The 21,120-nt window shown below is 54.6% G+C and overlaps 2 protein-coding genes across 3 annotated transcripts; one reads left to right on the forward strand and one right to left on the reverse strand.

The window, feature by feature from the left end:
- Positions 1–3,418: 3,418 nt before the first annotated feature.
- On the reverse strand, positions 3,419–6,393 carry LOC147645650 (uncharacterized). Its single transcript, XM_086874384.1, has 2 exons — positions 4,920–6,393; positions 3,419–4,836 (listed from the first exon to the last, which is right to left on the reverse strand). The coding sequence occupies exon 2, from the start codon at positions 4,625–4,627 to the stop codon at positions 3,503–3,505; it is 1,125 nt and encodes a 374-aa protein (XP_086730510.1). The 5' UTR covers positions 4,628–4,836; positions 4,920–6,393; the 3' UTR covers positions 3,419–3,502.
- Positions 6,394–6,487: 94 nt separating this feature from the next.
- LOC147645651 (maestro heat-like repeat-containing protein family member 7) lies at positions 6,488–12,738 on the forward strand. 2 transcript variants are annotated; one of them, XM_086874382.1, is made up of 16 exons: positions 6,488–7,371; positions 7,471–7,626; positions 7,897–7,961; positions 8,079–8,228; positions 8,417–8,565; positions 8,890–9,037; positions 9,287–9,474; positions 9,564–9,701; positions 9,984–10,098; positions 10,277–10,417; positions 10,609–10,785; positions 10,923–11,078; positions 11,242–11,343; positions 11,689–11,791; positions 12,072–12,128; positions 12,413–12,738. In XM_086874382.1, exons 1-16 carry the CDS (start codon positions 7,248–7,250, stop codon positions 12,610–12,612), a joined length of 2,169 nt encoding a protein of 722 aa, XP_086730508.1. In that variant the 5' UTR covers positions 6,488–7,247; the 3' UTR covers positions 12,613–12,738. The 2 variants fall into 2 exon arrangements, with proteins under 2 accessions (XP_086730508.1, XP_086730507.1); XM_086874381.1 differs by having other exon boundaries at positions 6,530–7,371; positions 8,890–9,474.
- Positions 12,739–21,120: the final 8,382 nt, after the last annotated feature.

The following is a 21,120-nucleotide window of genomic DNA, read 5'->3' on the forward strand; positions in this document are numbered from 1 at the left end:
GCAAGGGGACAATCCAGGCTCGCAGGATGGGAATCCGGCAGCATGGGGCTGGCAGAACACGGCCTGGCATCTGCACCACTCGCAGAACCCGCCCCCACCCCCCACGAATCCGGCGCGGGGCGGGCAGCGCTCAGAACTGCCCCTAACAGCGTTTCTTCGGGGCGAAAGGTCCAAGAAGCGGTGCCAGCCGCTCCTCTGCTGGAAAAGCGTGCGCGGCCACCGGCGTGGAGCCCGGGCCCTGCCCGTCCCCCACCGCGGGGCAGGGCATGGCCCAGCCGCAGCAGGGACACGGGACCGGCCCTGAGGCATCCCCCAGGGTGGGCGCCGCCCCCCGTTCAAGCACTTCCCCATCGGTCTGTGCCAGGAGGGCACACGGAGGAGGCGAGTCCGCCCCGGGCTTCCACCGCCGGGGCATGGGCCGAGGCAGCGTTACACCCCCTGGGCCCGCAGCGCTCCCAACGGCCTGCTGGCAGGGATCCAACCCCGCCCCGGGCCTACACCGCCGGGGCGCCGGTCGAGGCGGGGTCACACCCACAGGTCCCGCGGCGGCCCCGTTCAATCCGTCGCACCTTCGCCAGATCCCGAGCAGCCGGAGCAGCCGGGGCTCATAACCGACCAGCAGAGCCTCAATCAGGGAATCGCCTAAAGGGTCCCAAGCTGACTGTGAAAAAATCGCTTCAACCACAGGGAAAAACCCCTCAATTCTCCCATACTCACACAATCGCTGAAAGTCAGCATATGAAACATCAATCCCTCTCTGATCAGACACCGCATGCCATATTCCCAGAACCAGGCCTTCGCTGAGAGAAAGCCCAAAACCATCCATAGCCACAGGCTAGACAGTACCCTGTAACACACGTGCAAGACACGTCGGGGTTCCCCAGATGTTACGGTTGAAGATGAATAGATCACATGGACACAGGTTGAGGTGTGGTGAAAGAAAGAGCAGAATTTATTTTTCCTCCCAGGATTTATAGGCTTCTGACCAAGGCCAGGGATTGGATGGTCAGGATAACACTTTCTCACTGCACTGGCCATGAGAGATGCCCATCACAAGACGTGTAACAGAAAGAATGTACACATATCTACGCTTACAGTTACTCTCCTGGGAAAGTCCTTAGAAAACTATGTCAGCAAGCTCAGAAGATGAGTTTTCAGGGTGACAGTCTATCTCAAGGCCATTTTCATCTTGGGACATCACTTATCTTCCAGACTACATCCTGTACCTCAATTTTAACATGTAACATCTGTAAAGCGCTGCATCTGCCTTGTAACACTGATTCTTTTGATTGCTTCGAATAATAACTTCAATAACAGTTACTATTTAGTTAGGACAAATCAATTCCATTTACTGCAATCCCGCATTTCTCTTTTTGACCACATTGATTCATGCTTTTAAAAAAAACCAACTTGAATCTTAGTATTTTTTCTATATTCTCAATAATCTCATTTTTTGCATTCACTTTATTTCCATTTCTAATTTCTTTAACATTTCTTGTGCTGCATCAAGTTTTTTCCACTCTCTCTCAAATTTGGTTAACATTTTTTTGAGCTATTATAGTTACTTTCTGTTCAGTATTCCTTGAATTACTGAATGGATTATGGAATCATACAAGGTAGAAACAATAATCTTAAGGTAAAACACAATATCAAAAATTTTAACTTTTTCCATTATGTACTTTATAAAGGTTATCTCACCAATCAGTCTTCAGAAGAGAATTCCATTTTTGAACGGGTACATGTGTTACTCTTTTAATTTCTTCAGCAATTTTCATGATGGCTTCTCCATGATCATTTATTTCCACACAACATTCAGATTCATTAAACTTTCTACAAACTCCCCCTACTTCAGTTAACAGATAGTCCAGGCCCATTCTGTTTTGATCTACTCATGCTCGCATTTGTGAATGTTGCTTGGCCAGCAACTTTAGGGCAGTAGAGGTATGGTTTAAAATGACTTTAACTACTGCTTGGAGCCTTATGAAGTGATTCAAAAGATAACATATTCCTCCTGGACCTCAGTATAACGAAGAAGGAGGGTTGTATAACTCCTAAGGTACGGGATCTTTTCCACTTCTGAGGTAATTCCCTATACACTCTTGGCTCACAAATCCAATATATTATGTCAGGGGCTTTCCATTTGTTACTTGTTGTATCTGGTCATTCTCAATAGAATTTTAGGTCACTTATGGATTGCTAAGGGTTAGCTCCAAGACTTTTATACTAGCAGAACTAGCCGATGGAGCCCCGGCCCAGCGGGGCTGTGGGGCGAGATGGCTCCGCGGCTCCCTGGACAGCAGCCAACCCTCTGCCCCTTCCAGAGCTCGGCACCAGCGGCTGCTGGCCGGGCCTCAGGGCTGGCCGGGCACGAGAGGCTGGGGCTGGCTGCAGGTAGCGCCTGGCCGAGGGGCAGAGCCCGCGCCAACCCCTCCCTCCTGCCGCTCTCTCCAGCTGGCACAGGACAGGAACCGAGCGGTGGAGGACCTGCGCCGGGCCCTGCCGTACCTGCAGAGCCCACAGGAGCCCCTGCGAGCGGCGGCCATCAGGTTCATCGGTGAGCCACGAGCCCGGACTCCCTCCCCGCCCCGCCACAGCTCGGCCCCGGCCCCGACTGCTGCCCCGGCAGCGGCACCCGGGCCCCACTCCCTGGAGCCCTGCCTCCCCTCGGGGCTGCTGCTGCCGGCCTCTGGCAGCCGTGCCCTTGGGCTGAGTCAGGATGCGGCACGGGCCCGGGCTGAGCCCTGCCGGGGCGGGAGGGCGTGTGGCCACAGGGCTGGCAGCGCCGCTGGCAGGGAGCTGTGCCGCTGGGGCCCTGACAGGCTCTGTGTTCCCAGGGATGGCCGGGCGGCTCCTGAGGCGGCAGAAAGAAGACCTGCAGCTAATTTACAAATGTGAGTGAGGGCAGCGGGCTGTCAGCGGGGCTGCTGGGTGGAGCTGCAAGTCCTGGACTGTCTGCGAAGGTCTCTGCTCAATGTGCGGATGAGGGGCGGCGTGGGTGGATCACTCCGAGGTTTCACGTGGGGCATTCGTGGCCAGCAGCTTCGGGCTGATCCCCTTGGTCCCTGCTCCCTGCTGGCCATGGCAAGAGCCGGCTGGGATGGCCCTGGCCGGGGGCTCTCCGTGGGCCTCCGCAGGTCTGGGAATCTGACCGTGGCTCTGTTCATCTCTCTTCCAGCCCTTAAGAACGTGGTTTGTGACACCAGCCCTGCCATCGGAAACCTGGCAATTCAAACATTTTACATCACCCAGGCAGTAGAGACGGCTCGATATTCCATCTTGGAGAACCTGCAAGTTCAGCTGCGCAGGGCATGGAGGACACGGCCTCGTCTGTTGGGCCTCAGCTGGCTGCGCTGCTGGAGCTCTGCTGGCAACTGACCCGGCAGGCTCTGTCTGCTGGGGCCACCTGAACCAGCAGAGATTTTTTTTTGTTTCTTAAATATTGTTCTTTTCTTCTTTTCATTTTCTTTTAGGATATAAATATAGTATATATTATAATAGGCAGTCACTTCCCAAGACCTTTATCTTGCTGCCCATGGTGTACAGGGCATAGAGGAAGCAGGGAAAATGTGATTCCACTTGGGGAATCACAGCTCAGCAAGCTGCCCAGGCATGCAGTGGTGCAGGGAAAATGGCCAGAAACCCTTGGCCTTTGGTGGTTCTGCTGAAGGCACAAACCCTGTCTCAGCCAGGAAGCGCCGCCATCTGTGTCCTCGTGCCCGTGTGGTGCTGGCTGGGTTGCTGAGGGCTCCCACGTGCCTCTTGATCCTGCTCCTCTGGAGCTCCTGTGGGGCTGTGGCGCTGCTGCCGGGCTGCACTGGGGGAGACTGTGAGGGAACAGGGCACTGGGAGGCTCTAAATGGATGAGGGTCTGTGGAGGCCCAGGCGGGACAAAAGCGTGGGAAGGCGTGAGGGGCATGTGTGGAGGCTGGAGGCTCCAAAGGGGACAGGAGGCCCCTGAAAGGCCGGACCGGTGGGAAGACCTGAGGAATTGGGTGTCAGAGGGCATAAGCAGCCCCCGGGCAGCCACCTTTTTCCTGACAGCCGGCCGACCTGGCACTTCCCCAGAATGTCTCCCAGGCCTGCAGCAGAAGCCCTCGAGGCTGGGACAACACCCCTCCAGGAGGGTGCGGACAGCCCAAGGTGTGCCCAGGCTGGGCTGGCTGGGGACATGCAGGGCAGGGGGGTGCTGCCGGCCCATGGCCACTGGGTGCCTGCGATAAGGGGCAGTGGGCAGAGGCAGGGCTGGCCGCCAGCCCGGGCCCTCGCGGCTGCCCAGGACACGGTGCTGTGACTGAGGCTCCCCTGACACAGAGCTCGGGGTCCGCAGAGCTGCTGCCACCAAGGGGAGGGTGGTGATGTCTCCTCCAGCAGGGCTGCCCAGTCGCTGCTGCTGAAGCGACTCAGGAGCCCACAGAAACAGCAGCAGAGTGTGCACAGGAACAGCAGCAGAGTGTGCACAGGAACAGCAGCAGAGTGTGCACAGGAACAGCAGCAGCCCCAATGTCGGCACCTGCACAGTGAGGCGTCCGCAGCAGCCGGGTGCCAAACCGGGGGAGGCTGTGGGCACAGTTGCCTTTGGTTTGGCAGAAGGCTTCAGCAGAATTGGCCACAATGGCTTTCTCTTCATTTGCCAGCCTCACAGCAACGCTTGACAGCTTCAGCTGCAGCCTGTGCCCCTGACTGACTTGGATGGCCGTGCTTGAGGGCGGGCTCGCCTTCCACACTCAGGTGTCCCAAGGCAGCGGCATCAGCGCCATCGTGAGAGAGAGAGTAAGAGACTCTGATGGGACATGAGCCCTGTGCTGCAGCTGCCCTCCCTCTCTTCTGTCCAGGCACCTTAAAGACACATGAAACAAAATCCTGGACTTGCTTGGAACAAAGGAGTAAACAGCATGCACTGAAAAAAAGCAGGGACTTACATGGCTTAGTTTTCCACTCCACTTGGAGAATCACAGAATCTCAGAACATTTTGTGTTGCAAAGTATCATAAACATCATCCACTTCCAACCACCCTGCCATGGGCACAGGTGGTGTGCAGACACAACTGTCACTAGAATTGGAAGAACACTTCTCCATGTTGACCTTTTCCTCTCCTGGATTTCAAGCAAAGATGAAAAAATCATCTGGTGAATCACAAATGAATATTGTAGCTCACAGAACTGGGAGCAGGAGTCTCCTGTGGCCCACGGTGTGTCCATTCAGCCATTGTTAGATCGTCCAGTTGGAGCTCAGCCCAGTGCAGCCCAGGCACAGGCACCAGGCTGGTCCATTTCAGCATCCCAAAGTCTTTGTGGCTCCCTGTGCACCCATTGCTTCCTGAATCCATTCTTGAATTCCAAGTTACTGCTGTGCAGGACATGAGAACACAGGAATAGCTTGTTTGGCTCATTCTTGTGTTTGCTGCTCCTGCCTAAAGGAATCATCAGGACTATATGCTGATGTCATGGTATAGCCCAACAGCAAAGACTTCTTCTGTAGTGTCTAAAACTAAAACCTTGTGTGACTGTTCAGACACTCTAAAATCCAGGGTGAAGATGACAGCTTTGGTATGGAAGAATCCTAGAAATTTTGACATGTGATTTTTCTAGTCAAGGATTTGAATGCCAATGTGGAAACTACAAAAATCTTCAAACTGGTTTTCATTGGCAACCCCTTTGAAATGGCATCAGCATACCTACAGGGGACAGGGTGTGACAGCGGGGACAGTACTTGGCAATTCATGGCTTCAAGTGTGGGAGATAAATATTTTGCCCGGGTTCAACCTGAAGTTCAAGTTTTCCCAGGATTTTGATTGATTGGTCATTGCAGGTCAATTTAATAAATGCAAAAGGATGGAAAAGCACAATTTCTGGAGATTGTGCACTAGGGAGAAAATAGGAAGAAAACCTTGAAAACAGTCGGCAGGCTTTGGAAAAATTCTAAAAAGATGTGGGCTTTGGCTGCCCTCTGGCACAGAAGCCCCCCAGGGGTACAGGTCTCTGGGGCAGGAGACGAGTGCCAGCACTGCCAGGGCTCGGGTGGGGTGGCAGGTCTGCCTTGGCGGGGACTCTGCCACACCTGCTGATTTCAGTGCTGGCCGGGGCCCCAGGGCTCAGAGCAGCATTCGTGCCCTGGCCCACACGTTCCTTGTCTGTGTCACACCTGCAGGTTTAGAATGGCCACCAGCTGGGACGTGTCCCAAGGAGGCCGTGCCAGCTTCTGTGCAAGGCCCTGTGCCCTTCCTGCTGCGGCTGCGTCGGCAGCCCTGGGGGCTCCTTCTGCTGCCCTGAGCCTGCAGAGCAGGGCAGCGTTGGCTGATGGTTTGAGGCATTCCTAAAGATCCTGTTGGGCTGTCTTAGACCCTTTGGGCAAGAGATTCCTCCCAACCTGGGCCATTTTTGGGGGGATGGGGGCAGGGGGAACCAGGGCAGCTGGCAGGGTGCGTGAGGGCCCTTTGTGACATATGGTCACCATGGGATGGAAAGGGACAGGGTGTCAGAGGGCCCTTTGTGACATGTGGTGGCATAGGAGCTGGCGGTGACAGGACCACGCCACAGTGCTCGGTGCACGCGACGGGACAGGACGCGTCAGAGCGGTGCTGTGAGGAGCCCCCGCACAGCACACTCGTTTGTGTCGGACCCGGAGCTTTTCCGAAGCGTTATTCCAACAGGTGACCTCGAGGCCAGACCACAGGGCTTGCTGACCTGTGGCCTTGCCGAGGCTTCTTTCTTAAGGTTCTGTCAAGGGCAGACCGTGGGACTTGGTGACCCGGGGCTTTTCCGAGGTGTCGCCCATCCCTGCAGTCACTGCCCTTGAGACCAGACCTCAAATCTTGACGAGGAGCCTCCTGTCCTTGTGGCAGGAGCCCTCAAGACACAAGTGCAGGACTTGCTGTCCTGCCGTCTTGCCAGGACTTGAGTCTTGCAGGTGCCTTCCAGGCACGACTGCAGCACTTGCTGACCTGTGGCCTTGCCGAGGCTTCTCAAGGTTCTCTCAAGGCAGACCGTGGGATTTGGTGACCCGGAGCTTTTCCGAGGTGTCGCCCATCCCTGCAGTCACTGCCCTTGAGACCAGACCTCAAACCTTGACGAGGAGCCTCCTGTCCTTGTGGCAGGAGCCCTCAAGACACAAGTGCAGGACTCGCTGTCCTGCCGTCTTGCCCGGACTTGAGTCTTGCAGGTGCCTTCCAGGCACGACTGCAGGACTTGCTGACTCGGAGCTTTTCCGAGCCATCTCTCCTGCAAGTAGCTATAAATCCAGTCCCTGCCATGGAGCAGCGACCCCCAAGAGTGCCCAAGTTGGCCTGGGTTGAGGAGGAGGAAGGAGAAGGCCCTGGAGCTGTCCTGGCACAGGAGACTGAAGAGGTGCAGGAGTTCCAGGCACCACAGGAGGGTGAGTTGCAGAGCTCGGCCTTAGGGCTAGCGCCTGTTGCCAGCTTGGCCCCATCCCATTGCATGCCATGCCATCCCCTGGTGCTGTTCCTATGGAAAGGATGGGAGAGTGTTGAAGATGATATGGAGCAGCAACCCCCAAGAGTGCCCAAGCTGGCCTGGGTGCAGGAGGAGGAGGAGGAAGAGGAAGAAGGCCCTGGAGCTGCCCCAGCACCAGAGACCGAAGAGGTGCAGCAGTTCCGGCCGCTGGAGGAGGGTGAGTGGCAGAGCTGGGCCACAGGGCTGGTGCCTGCGGCCATCTTGGCCCCATCCCATCCCATTGCATCCCATCTCATCCCATCCCACCCTGTCCTGTGGAGACACACCCATGGACAGCATAAAAGAGGGGCTGGGGCTGCCCCCCCAGCAGTGGCCATGCTCCATCCCCTGGGGCATCCGCGGGGCTGTCCCTGCCTGGGGATCGCAGGGCTGGGCTGCGTTCTCCGGCCTCTCCCGCAGCCCCTCAGCTCTGGCTGCTCTTTGCCAGATGCAGCCATGGCCCAGACACAAGAGCAGGACCTTGGCGGTGGCCTCTTCCGCAGAACAGCGCAGGTACCTGCAGCCATCCCCAACTGGGCTGGGCCTGCTGGCACTGCTCAGCCCAGCAGCACGCCTGGAGCACTCCATGGAACATCCCCGATGTTTCTGTCTCCTGCCCTTCTCCTACAGCTGGTTTGCAGCTTCATCAAGAGAATTCGGGAAGAAGGGACCAGCGCCATGGCCACTGGGCTCAGACCTTATTCATACATCTTCAACACCAAGGCCACTGCTGCCCTGCTGGATATGCTTGTAGAGGAGGGTTTTTACAGTCAAAAGCAAGTAAGCAGCCTGTGGCCAGGGTTTGATCCTCCAGGGATCGCTTGGCCTCCCAAGCCACGCTTGCTGATCACTCAAAGCCTTTGAGGCCATTGCAGCGTACTGAGAAGTGAAGCACTTCTCTGGGGAAGCTGGGGACATTCCTGACTCCCTGTGGCAGCTTTCCAAGTCTCCCCTTGTGCTTTCTCCAGGTGCCTGCCATGGTGAGGTACATCCACCAGTGGCTCATGGCCAATCAGTTCTCTGAGCACAGGCTGAACAGGACCCTGCTGGATCTGAGCGAGGCACAGCCCGCTGACATGGTCATTGCTCTCCTGCGTGTGGCCCCAACGTGTGACAGGTACGGGGCCCATGTGCCCAGAGGGCTCAGGGCTCCTCAGCCCATCAGCCTGCACAGCCTGGCCCAGGTGTCTGACCAACAGAGACTTCCAGGGTCCTGTCTACCTGGGACCTTTCCCAGCCCTGCTACATCGGTCCCCGAGCCTGCTGCCATGCCATGGCCCTCAGGGCCCTGTCCCCACAGGGCTGGGCTGCCTGGCTGCTGCTGCTGGCGAGGGGCAGCAGGCAGAGGCAGAGCTGGCAGCAAGCTCAGCTCCCCCCCACTGCTGCCCAGGCGACGGGGATGTGTCTGAGACCCCCGTGAGACAGAGCTGTCGCCCCGCAGAGCTGCTATGACCATGTGGAAGACCATCTTGTGCTCGCCCAGGACAGCGGAGCGGGCATACCGGATAGTCCTCGATGTGCTGGGGAACTGGCCAGAGCACAGCACGCGCACCTCTGATGGAGACAACACGGGTGTCTTTGCCCTGGCTGTGAGTTTCTGCAACTGGCCTTTGCTCAGCCCATGGCAAGCCACCTCTTCAGCAGCTCTGTTTCCTCCTTCCCCAACTGCATCTCCCTGCCTCAGGCACTGGGCTGAAACCTGGCCTAGGGGCAGCTTCAGGGGCACCAGGCGTGGAGCTCCCCAGGGGTTTCCCCTGACCGCTCCCTGCCACACTCAGGCCCTGCCACCCGCACACCTCGGCACTGAGCGCTGTCTCAGGGTTCTCTGTCCTCTGCAGGCAACTGTGCTGATGTGGAAGATCCTTCAGATGCCCTGCGTCCCACATGTAGTGACGGTGCATTTCCCCCGCCTCTTTGTGCATCTGCTCTTCCAAGTGTTCTTCAGCACTTTGGAGATGCCAGAGGATCTCAATGCCTTCTGGAAGGGATGCCAGGAGCAACACAGCCTTGCCATCAGCCCCAACAGGTGCTCTATCCCACTCCTCCTGTCCCTGCCATGTCTCCACGGCACGAGCCAGTGCTCCCAGCGTGACCTGGGCTTTGCTGTGCACACAGCTTTGCAGTGCAGGCCCTGAAGTCCCTGCTGTGCCAAATGCATCGTGAGGAAGTGGTGGTGGAAATGGAACACAAGCGTGGCTGGGACAAGCTGCTCTCTGCTGACACCCACCACTATGCCGTGGGTCTGCTGGCCAGGTGAGACCCCCTTCTCCCCACTGCCTCTGGCATTTGTGCCCCGTGCTGAGGTTGCCCAACACAGTCCCCACTGTCGTGGGCCAGAGGGCCTCGTCACCGAGGGACGGCTAAGGAGACTGGAAAAGGCTGGGAAAGGAGGGTGCCCACAAGGAGTCACCTCCCCAAGGGCCCAGGTTCCCTATCCTTGCAGGATGGTGCTCAAAGATGTGAACTCTGTCAGTCAGTCCTGGGAGATGTTTGTCCTCCCAGCTCACAGTCTGGGCTACTTTTTCACCCTGGCAGGGAGATGTCGTCTGCCTCTATCCCCTTGTGTTCCCGCATCGTTCCCTACCTGCTCCAGCTGCTCAGCACACAGGAGGCACGCTGGGATCTGCCTGCCCTGGCATTCCTTGTGGAGGTGAGCCTGATGGCCAAAAGTGCCTCCCTGCAGAGCTGCCTGCCACCTCTCTGCCCTCTCATAGCTGCAGCTGCCTGGGACGGTGCCCATGCCTTGTGCTGCTGCCCGGGCCCTGTTTCCTGTCTTGTTTCTGGGCTCCTGCCGGCTGCCTCCCCTGTCACTGCCCTGTGCCTTTCAGATCCTGGACTACCTGGACTTGAGCGAACGCAGCGCTAACAGAGTCCTGGAAATCTTCTCAAGGCACCTGCGGAGCGAGAGCAGGGACAAGCGTCACCTGGCGCTCAGGGCCCTTTTCAAGTTGATTGACGATCCCTCGATGGTGAGAAGTGGGCAGTGGCTGAAGCTGCGCCGGGAAACGCAGTCCCTTGGGCTCGGCTGGGCTTCGGGCCCCGAGGCAGCTGCTGCCAGCTCTCCTGCCTCCTGCTTCTTCCTGAGTGCTTTGGGACAGGCCTTTGGCCTCTTGGCCCTGTGGCAGCAGGGTGGCGTTTCACAGACTTGTCTTTCACACAGGCTGAAAAAATGCGGAGCCTGACTGAAAGTCTTGTAGATTTCCTGTGGGATGCAGATGGAGAGATAGTCAGGATGACAGTCATGGTGCTCAGCTTTATCGTCTTGGACAAGGACATGCTGATACCCAGCCCCATTGCCCTGCAGCTGGCTGAGGCGCTCCTGCCACTCTTTGACCACGTAAGGCTCTGTGCTCCCAGCCGAGGCCACTGGCTGCTGCCCAGACACTTGGTGCCCTGGGGATTCTCAGGCCTGCGCCCTGCTGAGCCCCATGCAGTCAGGGCTGAGGTCTTTTTTCCTTCCTTCCTTTCATATAGAATAATAGCCAGGTGCAGCTGGTGTCCATATTATTCTTCCGATCATTGATGACTCTTCTAACAGAAAAGGAAAAAAAGGCCCTGAAGTCACACGTGCACCACAGCCTGCTGCCTCTCTTCTTCCACTGCCATGACGAGAACCAGCAGGTGGCAGAGGTGAGGATTCCTGGGCTGCTGCTGTCACCCGGGGAGGGGGCTCGGCCGCCTCCTGCCCTGGCACCTTGCCGGCTGCAGCTTCCTCCTGGCCTTGGCACACGAATGCGGGCGGGTCCTGTGTCCTGACTTGTGGGGCCATCTGCGGGTCTCTGCTGCTCTCCAGGCTTCTTGGGCAACGCTGCTTTGTGCGGCCGAGTTCCTGAAGAGGAGAGATCTTGAAAGACCTGTGAAAAAGAAGAAGCTGTGGATGATCACCGAGTGCCTGGTAAGGACGGCTTGGAAGGCCCAGCTACAGCCTGGAGAAGCCCCCTGTCCCCAGCGCTCGGTGTGTGGGGCTGGCAGCTGCGCCCCTGCCCAGTGCTGCACCCGGGGGCCGCACGGCTTCTTCTTCAGGCTCCTGTGGTCCCGAGCCTGGTTCCGATGGAGCCCCGATCCACTGGGGCTGCAGGGCAGGGCGGCACCGCGGCTCCCTGGGCAGCAGCCGGCCCTCTGCCCCTTGCAGAGCTCGGCGCCAGCGGCTGCTGGCCGGGCCTCAGGGTTGGCCGGGCAGGCAGCGCCTGGCCGAGGGGCAGAGCCCGCGCCAACCCCTCCCTCCTGCCGCTCTCTCCAGCTGGCACAGGACAGGAACCGAGCGGCGGAGGACCTGCGTCGGGCCCTGCCGTACCTGCAGAGCCCACAGGAGCCCCTGCGAGCGGCGGCCATCAGGTTCATCGGTGAGCCACGAGCCCGGGCTCCCTCCCCGCCCCGCCACAGCTCGGCCCCGGCCCCGACTGCTGCCCCGGCAGCGGCACCCGGGCCCCACTCCCTGGAGCCCCGCCTGCCCTCGGGGCTGCTGCTGCCGGCCTCTGGCAGCCGTGCCCTTGGGCTGAGTCAGGATGCGGCACGGGCCCGGGCTGAGCCCTGCCGGGGCGGGAGGGCGTGTGAGCACAGGGCTGGCAGCGCCGCTGGCAGGGAGCTGTGCCGCTGGGGCCCTGACAGGCTCTGTGTTCCCAGGGATGGCCGGGCGGCTCCTGAGGCGGCAGAAAGAAGACCTGCAGCTAATTTACAAATGTGAGTGAGGGCAGCGGGCTGTCAGCGGGGCTGCTGGGTGGAGCTGCAAGTCCTGGACTGTCTGCGAAGGTCTCTGCTCAATGTGCGGATGAGGGGCGGCGTGGGTGGATCACTCCGAGGTTTCACGTGGGGCATTCGTGGCCAGCAGCTTCGGGCTGATCCCCTTGGTCCCTGCTCCCTGCTGGCCATGGCAAGAGCCGGCTGGGATGGCCCTGGCCGGGGGCTCTCCGTGGGCCTCCGCAGGTCTGGGAATCTGACCGTGGCTCTGTTCATCTCTCTTCCAGCCCTTAAGAACGTGGTTTGTGACACCAGCCCTGCCATCGGAAACCTGGCAATTCAAACATTTTACATCACCCAGGCAGTAGAGACGGCTCGATATTCCATCTTGGAGAACCTGCAAGTTCAGCTGCGCAGGGCATGGAGGACACGGCCTCGTCTGTTGGGCCTCAGCTGGCTGCGCTGCTGGAGCTCTGCTGGCAACTGACCCGGCAGGCTCTGTCTGCTGGGGCCACCTGAACCAGCAGAGATTTTTTTTTGTTTCTTAAATATTGTTCTTTTCTTCTTTTCATTTTCTTTTAGGATATAAATATAGTATATATTATAATAGGCAGTCACTTCCCAAGACCTTTATCTTGCTGCCCATGGTGTACAGGGCATAGAGGAAGCAGGGAAAATGTGATTCCACTTGGGGAATCACAGCTCAGCAAGCTGCCCAGGCATGCAGTGGTGCAGGGAAAATGGCCAGAAACCCTTGGCCTTTGGTGGTTCTGCTGAAGGCACAAACCCTGTCTCAGCCAGGAAGCGCCGCCATCTGTGTCCTCGTGCCCGTGTGGTGCTGGCTGGGTTGCTGAGGGCTCCCACGTGCCTCTTGATCCTGCTCCTCTGGAGCTCCCGTGGGGCTGTGGCGCTGCTGCCGGGCTGCACTGGGGGAAACTGTGAGGGAACAGGGCACTGGGAGGCTGTAAATGGATGAGGGTCTGTGGAGGCCCAGGCGGGACAAAAGCGTGGGAAGGCGTGAGGGGCATGTGTGGAGGCTGGAGGCTCCAAAGGGGACAGGAGGCCCCTGAAAGGCCGGACCGGTGGGAAGACCTGAGGAATTGGGTGTCAGAGGGCATAAGCAGCCCCCGGGCAGCCACCTTTTTCCTGACAGCCGGCCGACCTGGCACTTCCCCAGAATGTCTCCCAGGCCTGCAGCAGAAGCCCTCGAGGCTGGGACAACACCCCTCCAGGAGGGTGCGGACAGCCCAAGGTGTGCCCAGGCTGGGCTGGCTGGGGACATGCAGGGCAGGGGGGTGCTGCCGGCCCATGGCCACTGGGTGCCTGCGATAAGGGGCAGTGGGCAGAGGCAGGGCTGGCCGCCAGCCCGGGCCCTCGCAGCTGCCCAGGACACGGTGCTGTGACTGAGGCTCCCCTGACACAGAGCTCGGGGTCCGCAGAGCTGCTGCCACCAAGGGGAGGGTGGTGATGTCTCCTCCAGCAGGGCTGCCCAGTCGCTGCTGCTGAAGCGACTCAGGAGCCCACAGAAGCAGCAGCAGAGTGTGCACAGGAACAGCAGCAGAGTGTGCACAGGAACAGCAGCAGAGTGTGCACAGGAACAGCAGCAGCCCCAACGTCGGCACCTGCACAGTGAGGCGTCTGCAGCAGCTGAGTGCCAAACAGGGGGAGGCTGTGGGCACAGTTGCCTTTGGTTTGGCAAAAGGCTTCAGCAGAATTGACCACAATGGCTTTCTCTTCACTTGCCAGCCTCACAGCAACGCTTGGCAGCTTCAGCTGCAGCCTGTGCCCCTGACTGACTTGGATTGCCGTGCTTGAGGGCGGGCTCGCCTTCCACCTGTCATGTGTTGTTGTAGTGTGTCTAAAAATCTTGGTATCTCCCAAGAGTAAAACTCACCTCTTTTTTGTGTAATGTTAGTTCCTACCTGAGAACCTTCTCCCTTCCCCCTTCCCATTGGCTGTAACCTCTCTGTATCCCCTGATCACCCCCACCCCTTTGTATAAGAGATAAGATCCAGGGCATTTCTGTCTCTTTCTTGCCCCGGATGGACGACAGACAATAAACCTGCAATTTGGATTATTCCAGCAAGTATGGGCCTCCTGTGTCTAGATACATTGAGTCCGTGTTGTATCCACTTATCCCTCCGGCCCCTGTTCCCCAGGGAGAAGGGGCAGGGAGAGAGAGAGTTACACCCCTTGCTCCTGCAGAGGGGCAGGGAGAGGGGTGTCCCGGCCCTGCCTCCCGATGGGGGGGTGCCAGCCTACCGAGCCTGGCGTGGCAGGGTGCGGGCCCCCGCCTGGCTCCTGCAGGGGAGGAGCTGGGTCTCTCCACAGGCTTGGTGAGGGAATGGAGCCCCCAGAGCCCGGCGTGGGGGGGTGCAGGCAGAGAAACCCAGGGAATACCAGCCCTGGAGAAGATGAAGGTATGCTAACAGCGGCTCCTGTAGTATACAATAGCAGCTGATATTCAAGTCAGTTATGTTAATATTAACCAGCTGCCATCTGATAGTTTCTTACAGTTTGTAGATCGACTGAGACTACAGATACAGAGACAAGTTAAAGAACCAGTGGCCCAGACAGAACTGCTTCAAGAAATGGCCCAATGAAATGCCAACGACGCTTGTCGTAGAGCAATTCTGAGTCTACTTATTAACCCTCCACCCACCATAGCAGATATGATTGAAGCCATGTGCCCAGAAAGCAGACTTGTACAGCGTACACGGCAAGAAACCAGGCAACCCAAGGACAGTGGCAGCAGTGACACCAGGAATGAATAAGCCACAGATGTCACCAGAACAGCTGCAGCACATCGTCTGTTTCCAGTGCAAGAGGCCAGAACATTTTGCAAGGAACTGTCCTCAAACCCAGCAACAAGGGAAACACTAGAAAGAAGCTCTAGCCAGTCAACCAAGAAACTAAAGTCTCAGCGCTTTTCTGTCAAGCGCAGAGACATAAAAATGACAGACCTGAAGCAGAAAAAAGACTCTATTTTAATGGGAAAAGGGGAGGAAAGGGAGCGGGCTGAGAGGCTGCAGAAATATAATTGTGAGGAAGGTTTGCCTAATAAGGTCTGGCAACCGCAAAAGTGATTCAGTAAGTGATTTGTAACTTGTCATGAGGTGACTTTACCTTTAAGGTGGTTTTAAGAGCTAAGGAAGTTGAAGTTGCTGGTGGCTGATGAGAGTCTTTTCTCCTGACCAATTATCGGTCATTACTGGGAATTGACAGCAGTTTTGAGCATTGAAAAGGGAGATCAACTTGTGAACCCTACCTTAAGATGTAAAGTCAGAGCACTCTTGGGCTCTTTGTTTCCTGGCTGTGAAAGGTAACAGAGCTCCAGGCCTCCCGTTCTCTGCCCGGCCATGTGGCCGGGCGGGGGCTGGGCTGGACCCAGCGGCTCTCGGCCGGGAGATGGGGGCTTGCGGGGGGCTTTCCCCGGGCTCTGGCCAAGCCAAGCCGATCTCTGGCTCGGCTGCAGGTTTTGCTGTGACTAAATTTACTAGAGACTGCCGAGTGAAGAAAGAAAGAGGCTCTGAACCTGCGGCGGGCTAAGGCGGCGACTACACTTTCCAGAACAGCCATGAGGAATCTTCTATCAATGACAGCTCCAGCTCCTGCACTGACAGAAGTCACAGAACCATCTACAAAGCCTGGGCAAGATTTTAACCCTTTCATTACCCAGATGAGACTTGCAGATTAATCTTTTTATCCAGAGAGGGAAAAAGAGAGTGATCAACATGAAAAGAGACTTTATAAACTACCAGTGACAGAAAAGAAAAGAAGCTTCAGAAAAGGTAGAGAATAAGGAGGTGCTTTAATTAAGATGAAATATTTTTCTGTTCAAGTTATGGAGATGGACAATAAAGTCCTGAAAGAACTCCTTTAATTCATGATAGAGTATGTAGGGAGGAATAAAGTGTTCAAAGTGTAAATTTTGAGTAAAAAGTAGAGTAATTGTGGTACAGTGAAGTGCTGGAGGATTTGAAGCCTTGAGAGGCAATGAGAAAACTGTTTTCTAGTGAAGCTTACAGAGACAGATGAAGAAGACTTTTGCTTTTGAATAACTCGTCCTTAAAATGCCATCCCTAGACTCATGGCCCATACACACTTCAGAGTGATGTGAAGTGGGAGGAGTGAGCTCTGATAACAGCAGTTCTGGGCAGCTGACATCAGGGCAATAGAAAACTATAACAGAAGTAGTTTTCTAGTGAGAAACTCCATAAATTAACAGAAAGAGACTTCTGTTTCTCTACAAAGACTGGTGAAAAGACTGTAGCAGGAATTGGGACTGTTCTAACCATCCAAGTTCCAAAGTTTTTGTCTCTGTGGTCATGTGAACAAGGGAATAGTGGGTAGTGGGGGATAAAAAAGGTTTTTCTGGAAGTTTATTCTGTTGTTCTTATTATTGCAGTTTGTGAATAAACGTTCTTTATTCCTTTTAAGTTTTATGCCTGTTTTGCTCTTGTTCTAATCCATATCTCACAGCAAGAAATAAGTAATTTTCTTAGTTACTGGTTTAAAACCACGACATAACTTCTAAAGCTTTTTGCTTCAGATCTGATCGTTGGACTGTCATTGGAGGATAATTCACAAGACCCGTCTGGACTGGATAGTAGGTATTTTGCTATTGGAGACACAGCACATTCACCAATAGAGATTGAGGTGGCTCCCATGACAATTAAGGGAGACCTAACACACCTCACTCTCTTAGCTAGGTGCCCTCAACCACCTTTCTATGTAGACAAAGGGCAGGTAATAGCCCAGGTGATCCCTGTTCCAACAGAAATCCCAGTAGATGACAAAACACCAGGAGTCTACTGGGCAGAAGTAGTGGGTGAAGACAAACCCATTATGGGATGGAACTTAACACATAAATCAGAACATCTCCATATAGAAGGGTTAATTGATACTGGGGCAGATGTGACTATCATACCTGAAAAGGTGTGGCCCTCACATTGGGAACTGTAACCCATGGCAGGAAAAATACAGGGTGTTGGAGGAATGAAACTGGCTAAAATTGCTAAAGGTATCGTCCAGATTGAAGGTCCGGAGGGTAGGTTAGCTAGTGTCCGACCTTTTGTTATTGACTACAAGTGCCCGCTGTGGGGAAGAGACACCATGTCCCAGTGGGGAGTGAAATTATCAATTCCTGAGACACCTCTGGATTTTTGATGGAGGCCACTGTAGAGTGTCCGGTCCAAAAGTTATCTTGGTGTCCTGGTTTAGGGCAGATTTGGGAGAAAACCTCCAGTGGTTCTCCCCCAGGGAAGCAAACCCACGTGGCCCTTTTCTCCCACCCTCCAACCGGTTCGGGAAGAGATTTCTCTGAGTGAAGTGGAAAAAACCTGTTTATTTCACATCCACAGCACTACCCGGCACAAGAATGAACGATATCAAATTACAAAACCTCTTGCCGTTCAGAAGAGATGACAAACTTCAGAGGGTCTCTTTGCTGTGGGTGTTTGCTCTGTTATCAGTCTCTCTGGTGTTGAAAAATGCCGCTGCCCAGGCTGGGCTCCCGGTAGTCCACAGGTGCAAGCTCCCGGTGCTCCCTCGAGTCCCCAGTTCAGAGCAGGTTCGATTCGTTTCAGAAAAAGGGAAAGAAAACAGTCCAGGAAGACCTCTCTGCTCCGGCTAGCTGGAAAGCCAAAGCGATCTGTGTCTTGTTGTCTGTCTGTGTGGAAGTCAAAACTCCCGATGCGGGGGGAGCAAGTACAGTCTCTGATAACAGACTCGGTGCTTCTTTTCCACTCACTTTTACTCTTAGATGAAATTTTAAGAATACAAAACCTGTGTCTGGGTTAGGTGGATGAATGGGGATACAATTTAACCTCCTAATCTACCCAAGACACTTGGGTAGATAATAATCCAGTTTGAGTGAACCAGTGGCCTCTCAGCAGACAAAAACTTGGGGCGCTAGAAAAGTTAGTAGAACAATAATTGGCCAAATGACACATAGTAGAAACAACCAGCCCTTGGAATTCCCTGGTGTTTGTAATAAAAAAGCCAGGGAAGGATAAATGGCACCTCCTTCAGGATTTGAGAGAAAGAAACAAAAAAATAGAGGACATGGGGTCTCTTCAACCAGGTATGCCATCCCCAACTATGTTACCACAAAATTGGCTCCTAGCAGTACTGGATATTAAAGACTGGTTTTTTCAAATTCCCCTGCGCCCAGCTGATGCGCCAAGGTTTGCCTTTTCCATTCCCACAATTAACCGAGAAGCCCCAATGAAAGGGTACCACTGGACAGTTATTACCTCAGGGGATGAAAGCAAGCCCCTTCATCTGCCAGTGATATGTGGGGTCTTTGCCATCCTCAGTGCGTGCTGAAAAGAGAGATGCCATCATTTTGCATTACATGGACGATGTTTTGGTATGCTGTCCCAAACACAACATGCTGCAAGACACCCTTGACCTAGTGGTTAAAGTTTTAACCTCTGCTGGATTCCAATTGCAGGAAGACAAAGTTCAAAGGATGCCACCTTGGAAATACCTGGGCCTGGAAATTACCGCAAGGATGGTTGTTGCACAAAAATTGGAAATTATTGGTAATCCTAAAACTCTAGCAGATCTCCATTCCCTATGCGGGTCACTAAACCGGGTCAGACCCTGGCTAGGTCTCACCAATGAGGACCTGGGCCCCCTGCTCAATTTATTGAAAGGGGAGAGAGAGCTGCTGTCTCCCAGGGAGCTGACTCCAGAAGCAAAAATTGTGATTGAAAAGGCACAAAAGGCCTTGACAGAAAGACAGGCACATCGCTTCAAACCTGAGCTGCCTTTCAAATTTATTGTCCTGGGGAAATTGCCACACCTACCTGGGTTAATATTCCAGTGGGCCGAGGGGCAGAGAGATCCACTCTTAATAACAGAATGGGTTTTCCTCTCCCATCAATGACCCAAAACTATCACCAAGCCACAAGAGCTGATGGCTCAGCTGATTCAGTTGGCCAGGGTAAGGCTGCATGAACTGGCAGGTTGTGACTTTATGTGTATTCACCTCCCAGTCAGGCTCTCTGGAGAAGGCAAAAACTCCCCTGAGAGACTGACCAAAGAGATGTTTGAGCATCTGCTGCAGAGCAATGCTACCCTCCAGTTTGCTCTGGACAGCTCTAGTGGGCAAATTTCAGTTCATGCGCCAGCACACAAATTGTTTCATGAGGAATTCCACCTCATTCCTTGTGAGAAAAGGAGCCAAAGGCCACTCAAAGCTCTCACAGTGTTCACTGATGCATCTGGGACATCTCACAAGTCGGTGATGACTTGGAGAAATCCACAGACTCAGCTTTGGGAAGCTGATGTTGAGTTTGTAGAGGGGTCACCCCAGATAGCTGAACTGGCTGCGGCCATAAGAGCCTTTGAGAAGTTTTCAGAACCGATTAATTTGGTTACTGACTCAGCCTACGTAGCAGGAGTGGTGTCCAGAGCGGAGCAGGCAGTTCTCAAGGACATTGAGAACGAACATCTCTTTAGATTGCTTTCAAAACTGATTTATTTGGTTTCAAATCGAGAACAACCTTTCTATCTGATGCTTATAAAGTTGCATACCCCATTGCCAGGTGAAATCGCTGAGGGAAACCGGGAGGCTGATTCCCTTGCTGCCCCAGCTGAAAAGGCACGTCTCCCAGATGTGTTCCAACAGGCAAAGATAAGTCACCAGTGATACCATCAAAATGTGCCAGGACTGATTCATCAGCTCCAGCTGACACGGGGTCAGGCTAAAGCCATCGTGGCTACCTGTCCCAGTTGTCAGCTCCAGGCAGTGCCATCATTAGGCCTGGGGGTTAATCCCCGAGGAATTGAAAGCTGTGAAGTGTGGCCAACAGATATCACTGACATCCCCAGTTTTGGTCACCTTAAGTATGTACACGTGAGCATTGGTACATACTCAGGAGCAGTGTATGCCTCTGCTCATGCAGGAGAAAAATCTGTACATGCCAAACAACACTTAGTACAGGCCTTTTCTGTACTGGGAATCCCTAAAGAAATTAAAACAGATAATGGCCCAGCGTATCAATCCAAGGAGTTCCTGGAATTTGTCCAGCAGTGGGGAGTGGAACATAAAACTGGCATCCCCCACTCCTCCACAGGTCAAGCTGTGATTGAGTGTGCACACCAGACGCTCAAACAAGTCCTAGCCAGGTAAGGTAGCGAGGCAGTGTGGATGTCTCCACAACAAAAACCCTGTAAAACTCTGTTTGCCATTAATTTCCTAAACTGCTCATTTGAAAACATGAAGCCTCCTGTGACTCGGCATTTTAACAGTGATGATCAGTTTTAATTGTCACAGCGTCCACCAGTTTTAATCAGGGACCCTGAAACTTGGCAAACCAAGGGCCCCTATGAACTTGTCACCTGGGGGCGTGGTTACACATGTGTCTCCACCCCTGCCGGCCCCTGATGGATTCCTCAGAAACGGGTAAAACCTTTTGTTCCAAAGAATCCAGCCCCAGCAATAAGAGATGAGAAGCAAGTGGCTGTTGCTTCCAAGAGAAGACGCCACCGAAGAGAGCAAGAAGAAACCTTTCTAGCCTCTGACCTGCATGCTTTGGCAGTAAATAAGTTTCCAAAAATGTCTGTTTCCTTGTTTTTAGAAATAACCTACCTCTCACTCAAATCCATGATGAGCCTTAACCCTGCTGTCATCGTGCTCGCACTGAGCAGCCTGACAGCGGCCTGGATCGTCACACAGCCACGCCAGAACATCTGGGTGACCCTGGCACAAACACTTCATCAAGAAAACATATGTCTATCTACTTGAGCAGTGAAAAATCCTATGTCTACCTGCCTGGTAGGAATTCCATTGCAGGATGATGAATTTACACATCGCTTTAATACACTGACTCCTGAAGCAGGTAATGAATTTCCACAGCACTCAAATAGAAGCAGAGTTTAAAAACCCCGTCAAAGAGTGGCTGCCACATTTTCCTAAGGCAAGCCAGGAACCCCAGGAGTTAGAGCTACTGGGTTCCTCTCCAGCATTACACTGTGTACACTT

This window comes from Cyanistes caeruleus, unplaced genomic scaffold, assembly GCF_971803275.1.
Source record: "Cyanistes caeruleus unplaced genomic scaffold, bCyaCae1.hap1.1 HAP1_SCAFFOLD_204, whole genome shotgun sequence".
NCBI lineage: Eukaryota > Metazoa > Chordata > Aves > Passeriformes > Paridae > Cyanistes > Cyanistes caeruleus.

Bases quoted from the DNA above. Each gene is read 5' to 3' on its own strand.
- LOC147645650 (XM_086874384.1), bottom strand. From the start codon at position 4,627: ATGAAGAGAAAGCCATTGTGGCCAATTCTGCTGAAGCCTTCTGCCAAA.
- LOC147645651 (XM_086874381.1), top strand. From the start codon at position 7,248: ATGGAGCAGCGACCCCCAAGAGTGCCCAAGTTGGCCTGGGTTGAGGAG. The intron at 10,786-10,922 runs GTAAGGCTCTGT...CCTTTCATATAG, and splicing joins TCCTGCCACTCTTTGACCAC to AATAATAGCCAGGTGCAGCT. The intron at 11,344-11,688 runs GTAAGGACGGCT...CGCTCTCTCCAG, and splicing joins GGATGATCACCGAGTGCCTG to CTGGCACAGGACAGGAACCG.